This window comes from Crocuta crocuta, unplaced genomic scaffold, assembly GCF_008692635.1.
Source record: "Crocuta crocuta isolate KB4526 unplaced genomic scaffold, BGI_CrCroc_1.0 scaffold41, whole genome shotgun sequence".
In the NCBI taxonomy this organism is placed as follows: domain Eukaryota; kingdom Metazoa; phylum Chordata; class Mammalia; order Carnivora; family Hyaenidae; genus Crocuta; species Crocuta crocuta.
The window spans coordinates 14,944,262-14,966,292 of record NW_027529428.1 but is presented as its reverse complement, the minus strand read 5'-3'; the positions used below and the strand labels follow the sequence as shown (position 1 = coordinate 14,966,292).

The 22,031-nt window shown below is 39.2% G+C and overlaps 1 protein-coding gene across 8 annotated transcripts in view; it reads left to right on the top strand.

Annotated features, from left to right (window-relative positions):
• Positions 1-22,031, top strand: part of RFX3 (regulatory factor X3) — a 250,388-nt gene that overhangs the window by 91,867 nt on the left and 136,490 nt on the right. For all 8 annotated transcript variants that reach the window (XM_077759440.1, XM_077759435.1, XM_077759433.1 and 5 more), the window contains one exon: positions 786-910. In XM_077759440.1, the coding sequence (XP_077615566.1) occupies positions 786-910 (125 nt within the window). The remainder of the gene's footprint in view (positions 1-785; positions 911-22,031) is intronic.

Below are 22,031 nucleotides of genomic sequence, written 5' to 3'. Positions count from 1 at the left end.
CCATGGTTAAGTTTCTGGATATACATGATTATTATTCTTTTTTAGATCACTGCACAGTAAGTTTGAAAGTAGGAAAGGATGTTAGAAATAATTTATTCTGAATTGTACACCTTCGGTGACATCCCAATGGCCTCTAAAAGTGTCTAGAAAATAAAATTTTATGACATATTTGCATCCAGCTAGTGTTTATGTTCTGAAAATTGAGTATCCTGAAATAATTTTGGTCTACAGTTTAAGTGAAACAATTTATAACAGATGAAACCTAAGGAAGGTACATTTCAATGAAATTCAACTTTTATAGCCTCAAAATAAGAAGTGTTAATGGGGATTTTTTAAAAAAATGTGAATTGGTAATTTTCTGTATCGACTTAAAAAGTGATCGGAATGACTATAAAGCTGCCTAGAATATCAGTATGTTGTGTAAGAACGGTATGTTGGGGTATGAAGTACTCTGAGAGTTGAAAGTTACTCTGAGTATAGGTTTTTTCCCCTAATGTTTATTTTTGAGAGAGAAAGAGAGACAGAACATGAGCAGGGGAGGGACAGAGAGAGAGGGAGACACAGAATCCGAAGCAGGCTCCAGGCTCTGAGCTGTCAGCACAGGGCCCGACGCGGGGTTCAAACTCGTGAACCACGAGACCATGCCCTGAGCCACAGTCGGAAGCTCAAGGGACTGAGCCGCCCAGGCACCCCTAAGTAATAGGAATTTTAGAACAAATGTAATGTAGCTAGTTATGCAAGGAGAGCACTTACCGCTTTACTTCTGTTCTGATACTGTATTTCAGAGACCATCATGCAGACATCAGAGACCGGGTCGGACACAGGGTCGACAGTGACTTTACAGACATCCGTGGCTAGTCAAGCAGCAGTGCCGACGCAGGTGGTACAGCAGGTGCCGGTGCAGCAACAGGTAAGGAGCTGCCGGGCGTGGAGCAAGTGCCGCGCCTTCGCTTGTGGTGACTGTCCCACGCATCTGTGTCCACAGGGGACTTAGACCACAGTTTCTGGCCCTGTGGGTGCTAAGACTGAGGCGGTTCCGGTCTCAGGTTAATTCGGCAAATATTTCTTAAGCCTTTCTTGGATGTGGCAGATTCTTTCAGTGCGGGGCTCTAGGGATACAAAGGAAAGGAGTGAAACTACATAAATCCTTATTCTGAAAGAGCCTCTTAACTCAAAAAGAAGACATCGGTTTCTGACTTGCCCCTCCTCCCTCTCTTCTCTGTCTCTGACTCTTTATCACAACACCGTATTTCTTTCATATTGAAATCTCAGCGATCATAGTTTCATATAATCGGCTCACAGTAAGGGGTACTTGGTGGAGGGGTTGCCTGTATCTCGCAGGCAAGGATTTCACCTTTGTGATGTTTTAGGAAAGGTCTGAGTATTACGGTGACTGAAAAAATACTGTTGAATGAAAATGAAATGATCTTAAAAGCCTGGAGATCTGACTCATCCCATGTAAAGAATTGGGAATGAATTCATCGTCAGACGTTTACTATAGAGCTTATTCATAGTCAGGACACTTGGCTTGTTTTGGGAAGATACTGACGAGATCATGCTATTCATGCTGGTTAATAGTTCTGTAGTGTGGATTGTGAACACCTTGGCCTGTCATTTCTTCCAAAGAGTAGTGAGAAATTAAATGAAAAAGAGCACATCAAGCACTCTCTTGAGACTTGAGATTTGCCTGTAATTTCTTAGTATCAAGGAGAACCTTTAGCAAATGTTGCTCTTACAATTATAAAAAGGTAGCTAGGGAAAGGGATGTCTTTTCCTAAATGATAGATTAAGGTTAAATTCTTTTCAGGAGCTAGATGCGGGATGGGCAGGTAGAGTGCTGGCACCAGAGAGAAACTTTCTGAAGATTTTCCTGCGGGCGTCTGGGTGGCTCAGTCAGTGAAGCATTTGACTTCAGCTCAGGTCATGATCTTGCAGTTTATGAGTTTGAGCCCCGCGTTGGTCTCTGTGCTGACAGCCCAGAGCCTGGAGCCTGCTTTCAGATTCTGTGTCTCCCTCTCTCTCTACCCCTCCCCAACTCTCTCTCTCTCTCTCAAAAATAAACTAACATTAAAAAAATTTTTTAAAAAGAAAATGTTTAAAAAAATTTCCCTGTGTGTTTCTTTTTATAACATCATGTTGTAGTTCCTGATTTATATCGTATCTTTTTATTTCTCTCTGAAGTTATTAGTTTTTTAAAACTTGTTGAAAGTTTTTTCTTTATAGAATCTGTTTCCTTCAAGGTACATTGTTTTTTGTTTGGTGGTTTGTTTTTGTCTCTTGTCTTTTAGTTTTGAAGTCTTTCTCAGATGTCTGATAATCTTTGGGTGTTTTTCCATATTTAAAAGCATGAGGATAAACAGCTGATTTGGATGCACGAGTGGGTCTTGTTAACTTCAGTATACAGGGTCATTTGACCAGCTTTTTAACTGGGGACCGTCTGGTGTTCTGGATCTTTGTTTTTCCTCTTGGGTTGTCGTATTTTTAAAGAAGACTTCTCCAGCTTCCTGCCTGGAGCATGAATGGCTGCCTGAAAGCTGGGTAGGGGAAGAGACTTGGATATTTCTTTCCCCAGTTCGCTTAATCCTTCTTCTCACACAGTATCACCTGTGGTTGGTCTGCCTCAGTGCGGAGATTAAGCCAAAGTATAAATCTCCAAACTTTCACCAAAGTAGTCACCCAACTCACTGCTTGTGGTTGGGGGAGGGACTCTGATTGCTGCTTAAATAGAATCACTTTTTATGTCAAATACATACCTTCACCAACAAACATTGCAGGATGCCTGGGTGGCTCAGCCAGGTAAGCATCGGACTCTTGGTTTCAGCTCAGGTCATGATCTTGGGGTTTGTGAGATCAAGCCCCATGTTGGGCTCCAAGCTGACATTGCAGAGCCTGCGTGGGATTCTCTCTCTCCCCTATCTGTGCCCCCTCACCTGCTCTTTCTCTGTCTCTCTCTCTCTCTCAAAATAAATAAGCTTAAAAAAAAAAAACAAAACTGCTACCAGAAGTGGAAAATCAGTATCACCAGCCACAAATAGAAGATCATAGGTATGCACACATAACCTTGTTCGTGTCCTCATAAATAATAGTGTCATGTACACGTGGGACCACCCTCTGGAACACATTGTCCTGGGCCATATGGCTAGGAAGGAGCCATAGTTTGCAGTTCCTCAAATTAGCTCTTTCCTCTAGAATATTCCCAGCAGGTGATACTTTACATCCCCTTACACCAAGCAAAGAAGGTGAGAACTCTCGTTTTCTTTTTGTCAACAAAGTGTTTTATTTCACATAGTGGGTTAGTGTGATATTTGCCCATAGTTACCTGTTATCTAGTCCTTGCGGGCGTATTCCGAAGGAATGTTTTCTCCTCTGTCATTTTTTTTTTAAACTACAAAAGTGTCACATTAAAAAATTTTTTTAAATATTTTTTTTGAGAGAGAGAGACACACACACAGAGTGCTAGCAGGAGAGGAACAGAGAGAGAGGGAGACACGGGATCTGAAGCAGCTCCAGGCTCTGAACTGTCAGCACAGAGCCTGACGCAGGGCTCCAACCCATGAATGTGAGATCATGACTTGAGCCAAAGTTGGCACTTAACCAACTCAGCCACTCAGGTGCCCCTGGAAAAGTGTCAGATTTGAGGCTTCCTAGTGCATTCTAACAGTGTCCCTGTGGATATATTTTCTACCAGCTGCTAAGATTACTGCTATAGTAATTTCCCGCTGCTCTTAACTTGTGTGTAATCTTTGCATTGTTAATGTGCTGATGTCATCCTTGAGTCTTCAAACCATGGTGGGATACCTTTAAAAGCTTCTAGCCTTTGTCACTGACCCATTATGGATGTTGAAATCATAACATCGATGTCAAAAGTAGTTACTTCCATTGTTTCACTTTATTTATTTATTTAGTTTTTATTTGAGAGAGAGAGAGAGTGCGTGAGCAGGGGAGGGGTAGAGGGTGTGGGAGAGAGAATCTTAAGCATGCTGTATGCTGAGTGTGGAGCCCAACTCAGGGCTTGATCCCACAACTCTGGGATCATGACCTGAGCCAAAATCAAGAGTTGGGCACTAAACTGACTGAGCCTTTCAGGCGCCCTACATTAATTCAACTTTTACTGTGTCTTTGTTTTGGCCACTTTGATATGAAGGAAAGGTCTATAGCTAAAAATTTTTTGAGGTCTAGGCATATAATATTCTATTTATTAGAAAGATGAGACACCAGAAAATTTTAAGGTCTAATAATTAGTTCTGTTTCTTCAAAGCACTGAGGTTCTAATTTCAGTGTGTAATAAGTACCAAGTAAAATGTTGATTCTAAAATTACTTCTGTGGTTTTTCATTTATTCTGTATGATCTCAAGAATCAACTTTCCACCTTTCCTTAGACAGTCTGGTTCAGGAATAGAGAATTCTGAGCAATGACTACATGGTCTTGTTATATAATGCTTTGTCAGATTTCCTGTCTATAATTTTTCAGCATTTTATAAAACACCATAGAGTCTCAAGCTTCCAAATATGGACATTGTTGCCCAATTCAGTAGAATCTCTAAAATTATTCAAATTCAGGATCTTGATTAGATACTGAAATTTTGATATTACTCGCCCTGTCGTCTTTATAGAAAGACTTTTTGGACCGATGGTCTGTACACACCATGGCTAGAAATGAGTTGTTCCCCCCACCCTCTCCTGCCTTGAATGATTTGTCAGAGTTTCTTGTAGATTATTCTTCCATTTGGCCATTAGACCCCTAAATCTGAGATGTCTTTGTCTTTGACTCTACCTGCTGTAGAACTGAATAAAAAATCCAGGAGAAGGAGGAAGGAAAATGTCTCCCACTCTTCAGTTCCCTCTCACAGCCAGCCAGTTCAGATGCTTTTCAGAGCAGAACTGAGACAGAAGTCCAAACATTTACTCCTTGTTGTAATTTGGGGCTTCGGGCATATTCCACAATGGCGCTGACAGGGATGATAGTCCCTAAACCTCTCTGAACCAGGGCTCTCAGACTTTTTCTCCCTTTCATGTTTCCCCATTTTAACTGCCCTTCCGACTACAGTTCTTACTCTGTCTACGATCTCTGCCCATCTTCCTCTTTCCTTAGAAAAAAGTCCACATCTTTTCTGTCAAAGTGGGTAAGTGTGTTGCCGTTGTACTGCTTCTTGTAAACATAGCATCCAAGGTACAGTGGAGCCCTGGGGTCCAGGGGCTTCTATTTGAATTCAAAGAAAAAATATCTTTTGTCAAATTCACTGTCAACATTGTTTAAGTTCTCTTATTATTCAGAGACTGCCGTCTTTCCCTGTTCTGCCAGGGACTCTGTTTCTTTCTAGCGGGTCTTTGGAATATAACTGGGACATTGAAACCTCTTTTTATGCGATAGAAACTCATTTCAAGATTATATTCATATAAGAATCTCTGTTTTTATAGAAATCATTTATCTGGGCAGTGACCCTTGTTTATAATTTGAGTTATCAAAATGAATCAAAAAGCTTATTCTAGGTGTACTGTTTCTTCTGTAGCTGTACTGTTTCTTTTTGGTCAGTGTCAATCTGTCACGTGTTTCGCATTTCCACTTAAGTTGTACATCCTGGCAAGTGAACATTTTCTCCCTGTGGTCAATGGGATAAATGACATTTTGTTTGGGAAACAAGAAGCAATCAGAATTGCCAATTAGTCTCTAGGCAAAGGGCAGTCTTCAAGAAGGGTAAATTTTAAATGAATCCCAGTAGATCTATTTATTACGGGTATCTTTAAATTGATGCCTTAAATGTTAGGAACCAGATTTTAGGAAAGGAATTTTCATACGAGAACTCCTGAGATCCTCACATGGGACCACACCTTCAACCAGGGGTCTGTTTTATGCTCACTTGTGTTTGCCATATTCCCGCGATGTAGTGTATCATCACAACCAGAAAAACTGTGGTCAGCAACATGTCCATGAGAAAGTTCTTGTGATGGAAGCAATGAACAGTGATTAAGGGGGAAAAAAAGATGGCCTCTAGGATGTTAAATCTGTAACAGGATATTGTATTGGCTCAAAAGTTGATCAGTAATATCTTAAGTGGGTCCCTTTGCTAGTTTGGAGAGCTAAGCATGAGGTAGTGCACTCAATCTTTCCTGTCTCCGTTCAGGGTCAAGGGAGATTTGCTTTCTGTGAATCCTAGCTTTGATGGACGGGAATAGAATTCTTTTCATTTGAGACCATTATCTCATATAATCAAGAGAAACAAAGACATTTTTCATTGGTTTGCTCTTGGGATTTGATTCCCATTGGCTTAGTTCCCAAAGGGGACAGTGTTCTCCTAATTAAGACTGTGACAGACATTCTAAAAGATGGGGTTACATTTTAAAATGAATTCCAGTTGAATATCTTTTTGTAGGAAAACAAAAGACAATGATTTTAGCTCTTGAAGAGCATATTTATTTTATTTTTTTGAGCCAGAACTGCTAATTTTTAGTATCTAATATAAAAAGGTGTTTCGAGGGAGCATGCTGATTTACAATTGAAATAAATTTCATTGTGCCAATCCAATAGGAAAGCTTTTAGTTGAACATCTCTACTGAGTCCTTGTACAAATAAGAGCTCTACTATTTAATAGTGGAGTAATCATATTCACTGATTCTCTGTTCAGCGACGTTAAAAATATTTCTGGTCTGGAGCTTGATCATTGTGATCAGTTTAGGATACTGTAGTTTCAGAGGAATATGCCAGGCATGATGTTAAAAGCTGGGGTCTCAAAGGTATTTTGACACGGAACCTGAATGTAGGAAGATAACTTTTGAGGGAGACAGCTGTTGTTACAAAATTGGAGGCTAATTGCCTCAGGAGTAACAGTGGAAGTTGTTCTTGGGAGTACAGATCAGTAATGTCTTCACCATGGATGTGACCTTTGAGCCATGTGCTGAAGGAAAAGTTGGAGGTTTAAGAAAAGCAAACCGGAGGAGAGTGTTTCTGGGGAGTCGGACCTGTTGGTGACGGAGCTAGGAAGTGGGGAAGGTGAAACTGTTTCCCCCAGGAACTTCTTGTGGGAGGTTGAGTCAGGTGAGCCATTTGTGGTGTCTTTACATGTGCTCTCTCCCGAGTGTTTTCATTGTTTTCCGTCTTGAGTTGACACGTTTCATTCTCCATTTCCCTGCTTCCAGTTTTCTTGATAACCTGCACTTGTCTACTACATTTTCCTTTGGTCTAACCGCTTCTTAATCCTATGAAATTTGGATGTTACTCCTACAGCTGTGGATACTGTGCACTTTTCATGGAGCCAAACCCAACAATATTCTCTAGGATCTTTCTGGATTTTTCCTTGACTCTTGGTAACTCTGGACTATCCTATGTCTCTCTTATTCTGTGGCTTTTGGGCTTCCTCATTTGTTTCTTGGAAGGCTACTTTATCAAGGAAAAAGCAGGTTTTTTAGAGGTGAAGAGACTGAGATTCAGAGTTAGAAGGTGTGGGTTCAAATCCTAGCACTAGCTTTCTCTAGTTATATGATCTTGGGCAACTTATCAACCTTGCCTGAGACTTAATTTCCTCATGTATAACATAAGGATGATAATATCTAGCGTATACTTGGCTACAAATATTATATAATGTATTTCTTAAATAATTTAAGGAAGTACCTGGTATATAATAAGCCTCCAATAAAAGTAGTATTTTTTTTTTTTTTACTGTTGCTATTTTCCTTGTCAATAGTAGTAGTAGCTGATTCCTCTAAGTTGTAATTTTTCACCCCCTTTACTAGAAGGTTTGGCCTGTGGTTTTCTCTTTTGCCCTCACTCTCAAGTAACTCTTCCTCTGCTGCTATTTTAGCTTTCATTTTCTTTACTAAGCATGAACCTGTGGCTCTGCCTTATGAGTTAGGGAGGCCCAGGCTCTAGATTAGAATGGACACCGACTTGGTCTGACCTGCGGGGGCTGTATTGGCATTCTGTCCCCTGGATCGGAACCCAGCACAGTCACCACGGTGGTTAGAGAAAACGCCAGAAGATTTCTCAGTCAGTATCCAGAACACCTCCAGTATTTTATTCACTTCATGAAATATAATAATTTTGAATGAAGTGTGGGGTTGTGATAGGAAATAAGAGTTTAGGAAATGAAGGCGAGAATATTGTATTAATATCGTAGCTAGCCTGAGTGGAATTTGGGTTTCCAGTTAGAAGAGACTTAAATTATTCATTTATGCAGCTATCCCAAAAGACCTTTCGGAGTTGAATTTCAGAACATTTTCTTCTTCAATAAATCACTTACTTGTATAGACTTATTTTATCTGATTCCATAATTTTGTTCCTAGAGGTATGTAATGTTTCCTTTGAATATCTAATTTGCTTATCAAACCATTGATTCCAACATCAGGACTTTTTTTTGGCTTTGGAAAGTTCAGTGTGTCCTATAAAATTTTTTACATGAGTAGAAAGTAGAAAACTTTAAGATAACTAGCACTTCAGTTTACATATACTTTGAACAAAGTGGAAGAAAATTTAAACAGAGAACCTCCATCTTTGCCAAAGCAAATTAGAGGAATTCGTTATCTGTACTAAAGGTGCACTTTTGGTATAATAGATCTCAGTGTCACTGAGCCTGTTTGCCATCAGGATCCAAGAAAAAGAGAAACTTTACAGTCCAAATAAAAATCATTTATAGTCTGAGCTAGTCAAGGAAGTCTTTCCAGAGGAAGTGACTTCTAAGCTAAGATTAAACAATAGAGGTAACCAGTGAGGGAATAAAACAAAGTGTTTTCTTTGGGGTCAAAATGGCTGGAAGAGAGGAAAATGCGTGAATGATGAGATGGCCCATAGGCTTCCCATGTAAAGCAGATCAGAACCCCTCTTCATCCTGGCTGCCTCATTGCTCAGTACGAAGTTCCTAAACCTGATGTTTAAAACTAATCTACCTTCCTTCAGTCAGAATCTTTTTAGCCAGAAGTCACATCCAAGTGGTCTGACTGTACAGCCCGAGCTCCTAAGCTGTACCTGGAGATAAAGCACTCAGATGAGCCCTATCAAGATCAGCTGATAAACGGTGTAAGCTCACTGACATAACAGTGCCGAACATGGCGGGCCCACGGCAGAGAACATAATATACTTGATGTCAAGAAGGATTGGTGTTAGCGTTATGAATCACAGTGCGTTTTTGAGAAATCCCACAGGCAAAGCCGGTGAAGCAAACAGGAGCATCTGAGGCATAAAAATAGCATTTGAGCAAAATAACTACCAAGTAAAAAAAAAATTATAAATCTTGAACTTCCTAAAGCCCTCTGTAAACACAGATCATAAGTATGACTATCAGTAAATAAAGAGCCTTGGGAAAAAAGACAAAAATCAATGTAGTAAAAATGTTACTATTCAGATAATCTGGGGAAAGGGTACCTGGGAATATTGTGTATAATTCTTGGAACTTTTCTAGACGTCTGAAATCATATGAAAAGAGAAGGAGTTTAAAGATCAATATCAAGCTAAGTTTACCAATCTAAGATTGTTAAGTTTGAGCTCCTAATCCTAATACTGTTTTCAGTAAGACCTGGGTACTTATTTAGTAATTTTAATTCTACCTTTAAATAAGTTAAAATGGGAAATTTTGGCTAATACTTAGACGTATGCTAAGGTTCAAGAGTTCTTCGAAGAAGTAGTGCCAGTTTAAAATACCCTTGTCTCAGAGCACCTGGGTGGCTCCTTCGGTTGAGCGTCTGACTTGGTGTCAGGTCGTGGTCTTGTGGTTCGTGGGATGGAGCCCTGTGTTAGGGTCGCTGTCATCAGCGCAGAAGCCTGCTTTGGATCCTCTGCCCCTGCCCCACTTGTGCTCTCACGCACACCCTCTGTCTCTTTCTCTCTCTCAAAGATAAACAAACATTAAAAAAATAAATAAAATATTTTTGTCTCGCCTGAGTGGATCAATGTTAAAAAAAAACAGGAAAGAAAAAATCTAGAGGAAAATCAGTTTTGAGATTTTTGTCGTACTCTCTCCACATTCCTCATCAACTCTCCATTTTTGTTAAGTACGATACAGAAAATTCATACGTACGTACATACATACATACATACGCAAGCAAGCAGATTGATCAACACATAAAGCAAAAGATCAATTAAAAATTGGTGTTATTTTTAAGACTCTTAAAAACACAAATGTGTTATGAGTTGGTGATACAGTTGAGGACTGCTGAGAAATCTGGTTGCTAGAAAATGAGAACTAAATTATTCTCAAGAAAAAAGACAAAAGCCTACCTGTTTGTGGATTTGATTTTGTCTTAATTAGTATCAGTATATATCCCAAATGGAGAAAGGCCCAGAGACCATTCCCCATCCCAACTGTGAGGAAAACTGGATTCATCAGATCAGCTGATTAGCAAGGTTTAAAAAGTCATCCAAATTCATCCTATAATTGACATTAATTATTAGATGGGGAAGCAGGTAGAATAAGTTTTAAAAGTTGATTCATTTTGAGAGAGAGTGAGAGAGAACAGGGGAGGGACAGAAAGAGAGGGAAAGAGAGAGAATCCCAAGCAGGCTCCACACTGTCAGCGCAGAGCCCGATGTGGGGCTCGAACCCATGACCTGTGGATTCAGGTCCCATGACCTGAGCCGAAATCAAGGTTATTCACTTAACTGACTGACCCACCCAGGTGCCCTCAATTTTTTTTTTTATTAAATAAAAGCATACAGGTTTTCATCCCTTTATGATCCTGACTTAAAAAAAATTATGTTTATTTATTTTGAGAGGGAGAGAGAGAGAGAGAGAGCATGTGTGTATGTGTGCGCAAGTAGGAGAGAGGAAGAAATAGAGAGGAAGAAAATCCTCAAGCAGGCTCCACACTGCTAGCACAGAGCCTGATGCAAGGCTTGATCTCACTAACTGTGAACTCATAACCTGAGCCAAAATCAAGAGTCAGATGCTTTACCAGCTGAGTCACTCAGGCATCCCTGTGATTTTGAGTTTTAAAGGTTGCTTTCAGAGATTATCTTTTATTTCTGTAAGGTATAATTGTAATGGGTGACAAAAAGATGGGCCTCCCAACTGAAAGTAGTAACATACAGGGCTTTTATTTCTGATTTGCGAGTTGGTCAAGCTGTTTCTCGTAAATCTACAATCACCATCCAAGGGTTAGGGTTAGGGTTAGGGTTAGGGTTAGGGTTAGGGGTTAGGGTTAGGGTTAGGGTGTTTCTGGCTTATTAAGTCTTGGCTGCTTGGGATTCTCTTAAATCTGTGCTTTCTTATTATTAGGAATTTTAGCTTTTTTAAAGTACTAGGATTGAAAAAGAAAAGTGAAATAAAAATATATAAGAAAAGAAACAGAAGAAAGGTAATTCCTTTTTTTTTAATGTTTATTTGTGAGAGAGTGAGAGAGAGCGAGAGCAGGGAAGGGGCAAAGAGAAGGAGGGAGAGAATCCCACATAGGCTCTGTGCTGTCATTGCAAAGCCCAACATGGGGTTCGAACCCACAAACCGTGAGATCAGGACCTGAGCTGAAATCGTGACTTGGATGCATAATTGACCGAGCCTCACAGGTGCCCCAGAAGAATGGTAATTCTTAAATAAAAATGCTTATTAATAATAATTAGGTCGAAAAGGCACTGTGTCCCATTTGTGGATCTCAGGGTAACTTTGTAGCTCATCACTAGCAGAATTAAACTGTAATATAAGTGAACACGAATTGTTTTGTAAGTGAAACCTTATCTGTAGGTTGAAATAGGGCAAAATTATTTCTGGAGTTTTGGGAAAGTGATACTAAGTAAGTTAATTTTACTTTAAATGAGCCTATGCTTTAGTTCCCAGTGGTAAATTTTTTGAGTTTCTTATGAAACTGACCAGACCATTGATTACAATTCCATTTATGATCCCTGATAACATAATCACTCTGTGCAAACAAAGCCTTTTTACCCATGATTTTTTCCTTTTGGTCACTGTGCTTACTTTCAAGGCTTTGCCTTGACATTGAAGTTCACGAATGTTGCCTGTGGTTCATTGAGCTGGTAGATGCTTATGCATTTAAAACTCATGATTACTCTGAATTTTTCTTAGCAGTTTCATAAATACATTTCACAGAAATTGAGTGTTTCCTTAGCCACTTATTTTAAATAAATATTTAAAATAAGAAAGCACATGTACTTTAGAGAAGTTGAGGAACTCCATCTAGGGGGACAGTGGTCCAGAGAAGCTAGTGTAATAAACAAAACCCATCATCGGTAAGTAGTCAGTATAAAAATAGATAGTGCTGACCATGCTAATAGATCTTAGTAGACAGTTTATTTCACACATGGGGAATGTTTTTGATGTTTGAACGTAAATTATATTCATCCCTCTGTTTTGGTTGGTGCTTCCTGTGAAGCAGCGGTAACTGTCATCATCGTAAAATATTAGAGATGTGGGATAAAGAAGCAGTGACTTGAATTTGATCTCAGGAGACAGGAGTGAGTGAACACCAGCTGTGTCACTTGTAAGCGTGTGGGATCAAGCACGTTACTTCAACCTGCCTGCCCTCCAGCTGTCATAGCTGAATTCCAGAACTCTGTACGGTGATGGGACACCTCTTAAGTGGCAGGAACTGTACCTGCTCCTGGGATATGAGGAACTTTAAGGGTAGGGCAGAGAGACAGACAGGTAAACAAATGGCACAGAGAATGCCAGTGTGTGAACCATATCCTGCTTAAGGAGCTAGAGGTGCAGAGAAGAGCACAGTATAGTTTGGAGGTACATCAGTTGGTGGGAGGAGGCATCGTAGGGGGACTTCCTAGATGAGCACCACCCAGCCTCAGTTTCTTTATCCTTGACATAGGTAATGGACCCAGAATTGTTAGTAGACTCAAATGAGAAAAATCTTAGTAATGGCGCTTTGTAAAGTGCTCATCTAAGGACACAATTATTGACTCGCCGTATCAGTCACTCCGCTTGGAACTGAAGGTGGGAAACTGATTGCAAACAGCAGTGTTTCTCAAAATGTGATCTGTGGGTATTTCGCCAGGAATCTACCGTGTGCGTGTGTGTTTAGATGACCCCTGCAATGCGACTGTGAGCTTATTCTAGGTTATCTGAATTGCTGTGTTATAACTGAGGATGCTCTTCTCTTTCAGGGTGTTCTCATATATGTTCATGGTCTCATTGGTGTCAGTCTGAGTTGCTCTAATTGTCTTGGGCTAATGAGGTAGAACAGAGCCAGCCTTCACATGAAAGTGATCAAGGCTCATTGATGACCACAGATGGATTAAATACAAAAGAAGCTTCATCATACTGGTTGGTCTCACAAGCATCATTATCTGTACCGTGGTTGATGTTGGTACATGTTTAATAATATTTCAGTGAACACTAGAGGTCAGCAGTCATGGTACCAGAGGAGCATGGCTGATCTCCCAACTAGACTGGGCCTTTCTGTCCTCCACTGCTCTCGCCCCATGGCCCTTTCCCTCACAGTCTGTTTCGTCGTCATGATTTTAATTGATTTGTGTGATTAATGTCTTTCTCCAGACCTTGATCATAAATTGATGATCCACAGACCAAGCCTTCTTTTGCTTCCACCATAGTACGACCTTAAATACATATGCTCTGTCTGGCCCGCGATAGGTGCTCAGTGTTTATTGAATTGATGAGTGAACTAGCTAATAACTAAGTGTCTAAATTAATAGGAATTGAAAATACTTAGTGACCTATTTAGTGTTAAATATGCACATGTATACACACCATTTTATAAACTAATTTCTGAATAGTGTAAATATATTACTGTGAGATGTCAACAAAGTAGAACATCTACTAGGTTTGTGCAAGAAGATTAGAAGAAGAGGAGAATGTTAGAATGTCTATTAATTTTTTTGCCTAAAAATAAAAAAATATAACTAAAATGTAAGAAATTACTTATATCACTTGGTAACGGAGGCACCCTGAGGGAAGAGAGGTTGATGACAGCTCCCTCGTGTTTGTTGCATTTTTTTATGCTTCTGACAAGGTGAATTCATGGATTCTGTGCTCTAGTTTTGATTAAACTAACTTCATAATATGGACAGCTTTAAAAAATTCCCAAATATACCCTGCTGATTGAAGATAGTATACATGATTGCAGAAACAACAAAGTTAGCAGAATGAATTCCCAATTCTCTTGACAGTCACATAGCAAATAAGTGTTTAGACCATTCAGAGTTGTCTCCACAAGTTCTTAGTACTAAGTTCTGTCCACTATCTTCAGTGATGAACCTCTCACCGAAGTATATATTATGCCATTAGATTAGCTAATGGTGTTGCCTCAGTTAACAGGACACTTAAATTTTTGATCTTTAGTGTTTTATTGTATAATTCCTATTTTTCTTTATGTTTTACAAAGTGGATCCTTCTAGTACAATAGAACATGTATTGATTTATAATTAAAATGATTAAAACAAAAAGTTTGGGAGACTACCGAACTAAAATATTGCTACCAGAGCTATAACCTGCCGGGAAGATGTCATTTACGTATGATAAGCTTCACCATTTAAGTGTGCAGATTGATGGGTTTTGACAAATACTTGTATTCTTATGTAGACATCCTCACAATCAAAATATAGAACATTTTCATCACCCCAAAGGGCCCCTCTGTGCCTTTTTGTGCTCAGTCCCTCCGCTGCCCCACTCGCAGCTCCAGTAAAACGCTGATCTTCTGTCATTTAGGTGATTTTTTTCTTTTCTAGTTTTTCTAATACATGATATCATAAAACATCCACTCCTTTGTGTCTGGTCTGTTTCAGTCACCATAATGTTTTGCAGGTTCAGTCCATGTTTTTGTGTCCCTTAGTGGTTTATTCCTTTTTACTGATGAGTAACTCTCTGTTATAACGATGTAGCCCAGTTTGTTTACCCTTTCACCTATTGTTGAACCTTTGGTTTGTTTCCAGTTTTGAACATTCATAGATCAAGTCTCTGTGTGAACACATGTTTTCATTTCTCTTGGGTAAAGACCGAGGTAGAGTTGTTGGGTCGCACAAGAGGTTTCTGTTTAACATTGTGAGAGCCTCGCATACTATTTTCCCAAGGGGGTACGCCATTTTATATTCCTACCAGCAGTGTCCAAAGAGTTCTAGTTGCTTGACATCCTTATCACACTTGGAATTGTGAATGTTTTTAATATTAGCCTTGCTAGCAAGTTATGTGGTAATATCTTACTGTGGTTGTAATTTGCATTTCTTGGATGACTAATGATGTTGAGCATCTTCTTACGTGCTTCTTGGCCAGCTGTATATATTTTAATACTTTTGTCTACTGGTGGTTTATTATTCTTCCATTTCTACTTTTATTTAAACCAGGAAATATAAAATTTGCATCTAATTAAATAAATTTCTAAAATAAACTTAGATAAGTTCAAAAAAATTTTTTTTAATTTAAGTTAAAACCAAGGGGAGTGAGAAAAGAGAAAATGTAATGGGAAATTAATTTAGGTCAGGTTATACGTTTTCAGTAAGAAATAAACAGAGTTATATAATAAAATGACATGGAGTGGCTTGTTTAATTTTAGAAAACCTCTCATCAGCTTGTATTGAGAAACTTGAGAATTTATGAGTAGGTGGTATGCTAATTCAAATCAGTTTAAGAAACATGGAGTGATTGCAGTGTACCACGGACAGAGGTAGACAAGATGAACAGACTACAGTGTGATGAGGTCCTCCTCACTGGGATGTAGGATCAAGGTAGAGTAGCAGACACGTACAGTTCACCTTGACACAGACGTGACCGTGAGAGGGTCATGGTGTTATGCTGCCCTTCCTTCTGACTGGGAATTAATGGCCTTCAAAGTGGAGATGACAGCTTTTCAGAGAGATTAATAGTAACCTTAAATCTGCAGAACTTCCTATTCGGCCTCGAGATTTCCAACATTTAGGGAATATTTTAGGGAATCTCTGTAGAGAGGCTGAATTAAGTATTCCTGCATCACAGAGATTAATGGTTATAATACACCTTCTGCAATTATTGTGCGTAATATGTTTGGGATAAATAACCATTTGTTCTAATTTTGTTCATGAATCTTGTATCACGACCATGGTAAATTACATAATTGTTATTAATACTAATTCAGAGACTGTGTACCTGAAAGAGATCTTGAATGTCATCTAGTCCTGTGGGGTTTTTTAACCTGTATTTTTTAAACTTTAATTTGCAGAAAAGCATAACCTAAAATCTACCATCTTTAAAAAAATTTTTTTTTTATCATTTATTTATCTTGACAGAGAGAGAGACAGAACATGAATGGGGGAGGGGCAGAGAGAGAGGGAGACACAGAATCCGAAACAGACTCCAGACTCTGAGCTGCCAGCACAGAACCCGATGCGGGGCTCGAACCCATGAACCGCTAGATCATGACCTGAGCTAAAGTCAGACGCTTAACCGACTGAGCCAGGCATCCCTAAAATCTACCATCGTAACCATTTTTAAGCGTACAGTTCAATCTTGCTAAGTTACCTTTGTATTGTTGTGTGAGTCCCAGCTCATCTTACTTAACCGAAACTTGGTAACCATCAAATAACTCTCTATTTCTGCTGATAACCTCTCTTCTACTTTCTGTCCCTATGAATTTGACTCTTCTAGGCACCCAAATAAGGGGAGTCATGTAGTATTTTTCTCTTTGTGATTGGTTTATTTCCCTTAGGATAACGTCCTCAAGGTGATCTATGCTGGAGCATGTGTCAGAGTTTCTTGTCCTTTTAGGGTTGAATAATATTCCACTGCATGCATATACCACATTTCATCTGTCAAAAGACACTGGGTTGCTCTTACCTTTTGACCATTGTAAACAGTGCTGCTGTGAACATGGGTGTGCAAGCATCTCTTTGAGACCCTGCTTTCAGTTTTTTTCCTGGCATATACCCGGAAGTGTAATTATGGGGGGAACCTAGCTGGCTCAGTCAGGGGATCTTGGAGCTCTTGATCTTGGGGTCATGAGTTTGAGCCCCACATGGCGTATAGAGATTCCTTAAATAAATAAAACTTAAAAAAAAAAAAAAGAAGCGGAATTGTTGGATCATAGGGTATATTCCACTTTTAATTTTTTTAGGAGCCGCCATACTGTTTTCCTTAGTGGCTATACCATTTTACATCTCTACCAACAATACACAAGGGTGCTCTGGTTTCTCCTTATCAATGTGTATTTGCTCCTTTTTTATTTGAGAGTCCTCGTCTTAATAAGTGCAAGGTCGTACCCATAGTTTTTGAAGTCAGTTTTTATTATTGCTTTAGTTTTACTTTTCTAATTTTAGAAAGGGAACAAGTGTGAGTAGGGAAGGGGGCAGAAGGAGAGAAAGAGAGTGACAGAGAGAGAGAGAAAGAGAAAGAGAAAGAGAATCTCAAGCAGGCTCCATGCTGAGTGTGGAGCCCAGTGTGGGGCTCAGTCCCATGACCTGATCATGATCATGACCTGAGCCAAAATCAGGAATGCAGCACACAACCCACTGAGCCACCCAGGTGCCCCTTGAAGTCCATTTTTAAAATTTTTCTTTGTTTTCTAATCTGTTTCCTACTCTTTCCCTTCCTTCTTTTCTCTACCTATTTCTGTCTCTTGCTACCATGTCTGTCTGTCTGTCTGTCCATCTCCTCCCATTCCTATACAGGGGCCAGAGAAATCTTTTTTTTAAATATTTTTTTTATTTATATCTAGGAGAGAGAGAGAGATAGCGTGAGCAGGGGAGGGGCAGAGAGAGAGGGAGATACAGACTCTGAAACAGGCTCTGAGCTGGCAGTCAGCACAGAGCCCGACGTGGGGCTCGAACCCACGAACCGCGAGATCATGACCTAAGCGAAAGTCGGACGCTTAACCGACTAAGCCACCCAGGTGCCCCTAGGGGCCAGAGAAATCTTGAGAGATCTCTAATAAATGTCTCTGAGTAAGAGTGTGAATTAGCGCTCATTCTGTAGCGTAATATTTTCCGAAGTGTGGAATGTAGCTTCCACTGGGATATGAAGTGATTTTTTGTGGTCTGAGATGGTAAGATGGACTTCAGGTCGTTTTGCGAAAGAGATTTAAGAAAGCTTGAATCACAGTGAGGAAATTGTTCCCTCTTTACATTTTTTGTCACTCAAAGCAATCAGCAAGGTGAATTTGGTTAGTATATCTGTAATATCTCCCAAATATTTGCTAACCTTCTCCCACTCGGACAGTCACACATAAAAAACAACAGAAGAGCAGGATTCCGACCTCGTGCTAACAGGCAACAGTGGAGGGCGAGTATTGAATAACTATTTGGATATTATTTATTTTGAGTGTATTATAATCATGAAAGTTGGAAGATTGAAGTTTTCCATTTCTTGTGCTATGAAAGTTTTTCAAGAAATTTAAAAGTTAAGGAACAACTTAAACTATTAAGTATTAAAGAAAAACAAAAACAAAAACAAAAACCAATGGTACATTGAAGTGGCATTTGCATTGCCTTAGTTTCAGTCCGAAAGAAGCAAACTGTGGTACAGAAATGTCAGTGCAAATCGTTTATTTGGGAGATGATTCCTGGAAATGCCAGCAGGATATTGGGAAAGTGAAACAGGGAAGGGAATTGATCCAACAAGATTTTACTATTATACATGTTCCAACCCCTACGGATAACTAGGTAACACCCGGGCAGTCTGGGAGCCAGTGTTTTGCCTCATCTCAGAGTTTCCCACCTGAGGGAAGAGAGCCTGGAGTTTTTATACGGACTCCTACTCACAGCAGGGGTTAGTAGCCTGACATTTCCGGCCGAGTGCAGAGGGCAAAGAGGAGGCTAAGGGTCTGAGAAATCTCTCAGGCAAAGAGATGCTATAGTGTCAAGTTAGATCACGGTGCATTGAATCGGTAAGGACAGTGGACACGGGGTATGCGGCACTTGCTACATATGCTTCCCGTGGGTTGTATAAAGGACAACTGTTGGTAATTTCTGTTGTGGCTGAGCATTTAGAGAGTTTTGGATTTCACATTATTTGTTAGTTGGTTCAAAGGTTCTGGAACTGCAAGGGAGGTTTTCCTTGGTACCTAACCAGAGCCCTCCTAGTTGCTGCTTGGGTTTATCTTCTTGGATCCTTCTCTTCCTGGACAGAGAGCACTGAAGGTCTGTGTGCTTGTACCACTCCAGCTACATGAATAAAGGCCTTTATTAATTCCCACCCCAGCCTTCTGTTCCCTACAAACCCAGATGATTTTAGGCTTTCTTTGTGAAGTCATTTTCCAATCACTTAGTAATTTATATTATTCGTTCCTGGACTTTCTCCAACTTTTCATCTTGCTTAAGTTGATGAGCCTCTTTTCCCTAACTGCTTTTTCAAGATAATACATTTATTGGAGTCTTATATAATTTAAGTTTCTGGCCACATGTAGAACTGCATAGTTGATTAATAATTTATCATCTCTTGAATGGTAATTTAAATGATTTTAGTTATACAAATTACTGAAATTATCCCCCAAGTCGTAGCATATCTATATCAATTATTCGATAGTTATTATAATGTACTTTAGAGTTGTGTTAGTGGAAACACTGATTTAATCCTAAGTACTTTGCTCTAAAAGAAGTTAAAATTAAACAATTGGAATTAACTGTGATGCTAAAGAAATTGAATTGGTTACGTTATTTGTAAGTATCTAAATGTATTTGCTTTGTCTCATTAACTCCATTGGCAGAAAAAAGAAGTACTGTGTTGCTTGCGTTATAAGAGAAACATCTGATGAAATGGAAGCTACTATAGATGGGAACAGGAGCCCTGATGTTTGGAGAACTCACCCCTGGTAGCAACTAATGATACCCCGCTTCAGTGCTGTATATACTGTAACAAACAACCAGAATGATTTCGCCTTTAATCAGTTTCTTCCTTACACTGAGTAAAATAATTCAGTAATTATTTTCCTTTGCTAAAAATAGAATTCATTTTATGTTAAAACACAATAATTTGAAGAATCTTTGCTTAATTATATTCTTGGTCATTATTCCCACAGATGTTTTATAATACTGTTGTGGCCACATATCATTATGAGAAACTTAATTATTGTTTCACTTTTCTGGGGAAAACACTCATCCCCCTAAACACACACACACACACACACACACACACACACACACACGCCGGAATTACTTATCTGGACATTGTAAAATAAAGCCTCTATCCTCAGTTTGCAATTAATTACATTCTAAAGTGTATTTCATATTTAATAGGGAAAAGCAGTAGTATTTTATATACATATGTTTTTTGCCTTTGAGTTTTTAGGGAGCTACAGTGTATTTGCCGTAAAATACACAGATCTTAAGCGACACAGGTCAGTGTCTGTGAGAAGTGAGTGTATCTATTTGACCTACACTTTGATCAAGATATAGGACATTTTTGGGGCACCTGGGTGGCTCATTTGGTTAAGTGTCCGACTTCGGCACAGGTCAGGATCTCATGGTTCGTCGGTTCAAGCCCTGCGTCCGGCTCTGTGTTGACAGCGAGCTCAGAGCCTGGAACCTGCTTCAGAATCTGTATCTCCTTCTCTCTGACCCTCCCCTGCTCTCTCTCTCTCTCTCTCTCTCTCTCTCTCTCTCTCAGAAATAAATAAAACATTAAAAATTAAAAAAAAAAGATATAGGACATTTTTATCACCCTTACGAGGCTTCCCCAGTACACCTCTGCCTTCCTCCACCGCCCCCACCCAAATCCAAGAAGCAAGCAGTAGCTCAAAGGAATCATTCTCCATTGAGACGTTCCTGGCAGTTTGGCTGGGAAGTGGGAAATAGACTTGGGGTGGCTGGCTTTCCCGATGATGGTCAAATCAGCTGCAGACCTGTTCTGCCAAAGTGCAGGGACACCTTGGTAGTTAGAGCAACAATGCCTTTTGTTTACTGAGCTTGAAAACCATCGAAAATAAGTCAGTTAAGTAAATGAGATCATTGTCCATCCTGCTGATAAGACCATCTGTCAGAGCTTTAGGAGAGATACTGGTCTGAAGTATATCACTACAGTTCTTTTACTTCTCTTTCCTAGAAATTTGAATTTTGAGAAGAACAATATCAGACAAGTCCGTAATTGTAAAAAACGATTTTGACTAAGAGAATCAACTTCCAAAATTTACTTTGGTCAATGGATAAGTAAATGTTTTCTTTTTTTTAATTAAAAATTTTTTAATGTTTTATTTATTTTTGAGGAAGAGACAGACACAGAGACAGTGCAAGCAGGGGAGGGGCAGAGAGAGGGAGACACAGAATCTGAAGCAGGCTCCAGGCTCTGAGCTGTCAGCACAGAGCCCGACGCGGGGCTCGAACTCACGAACTGTGAAATCATGACCTGAGCCGAAGTCAGACGCTAAACCAACTGCACCACCCAGGTGCCCTGTAAATGCTTTCTTTTAAATTCACTTTTGTAACATTGCTTTAACAGTTCTAACAGTAGCGCATCATTATTGCATGTTAAAATCTTTTCTTATTTTTAAATATTTCTTTCTATGTATACTTTTCTTATTTCTTTTTAAATTCTAAAATTTAATGTGTTGCCATCAGTTCTCTGGAAATTGAAATCATCATTTTTCATATTCACTATTAACTTTTTCTGGCTTTACCTTATTCATTCCTTTGTCTGAAACATGTTGCATAAGTGCTACATGCAACCCATTTCATTAAAAAGGATTGAAACAGTATAGAAGCATCCAGACAAAAGTAGGGAAGCTTATCTTATTTTCAATCTCACTGTGGAGTACCGATAATAAATGTTCTTTCAAGGTGTCTTTTTAAAAAGTATAGAATTCAGCTTTATATCAGTTCAGATTTCTCTAAGCTGATTTCAGTATTTCCTAAGAGTATGAAGAGTTTTAGAAATTTAATATATTACGTGAAAACTTGCATTTTCAGTTAAAGACAAAAGATAAACAATGGAGCAGTTTATACTAGTGGAATCGAGATTGTTATCAATCACCGTTTTACCAAAATGTTGTATTTTCCTTTAAACGTTATGGTCAGTGCATATATGGAGATAAATACTGAAATTATCCTAGTTATTGTATGTATCCTGACCTCTCATGTAATAGATTTTGGATTCTTGGGTTTGATAATACTTACTATTTTCCTAGAGTTATATTATATGCTTTACCCAATATTTTTTTTGTCCTTTGATATTTTT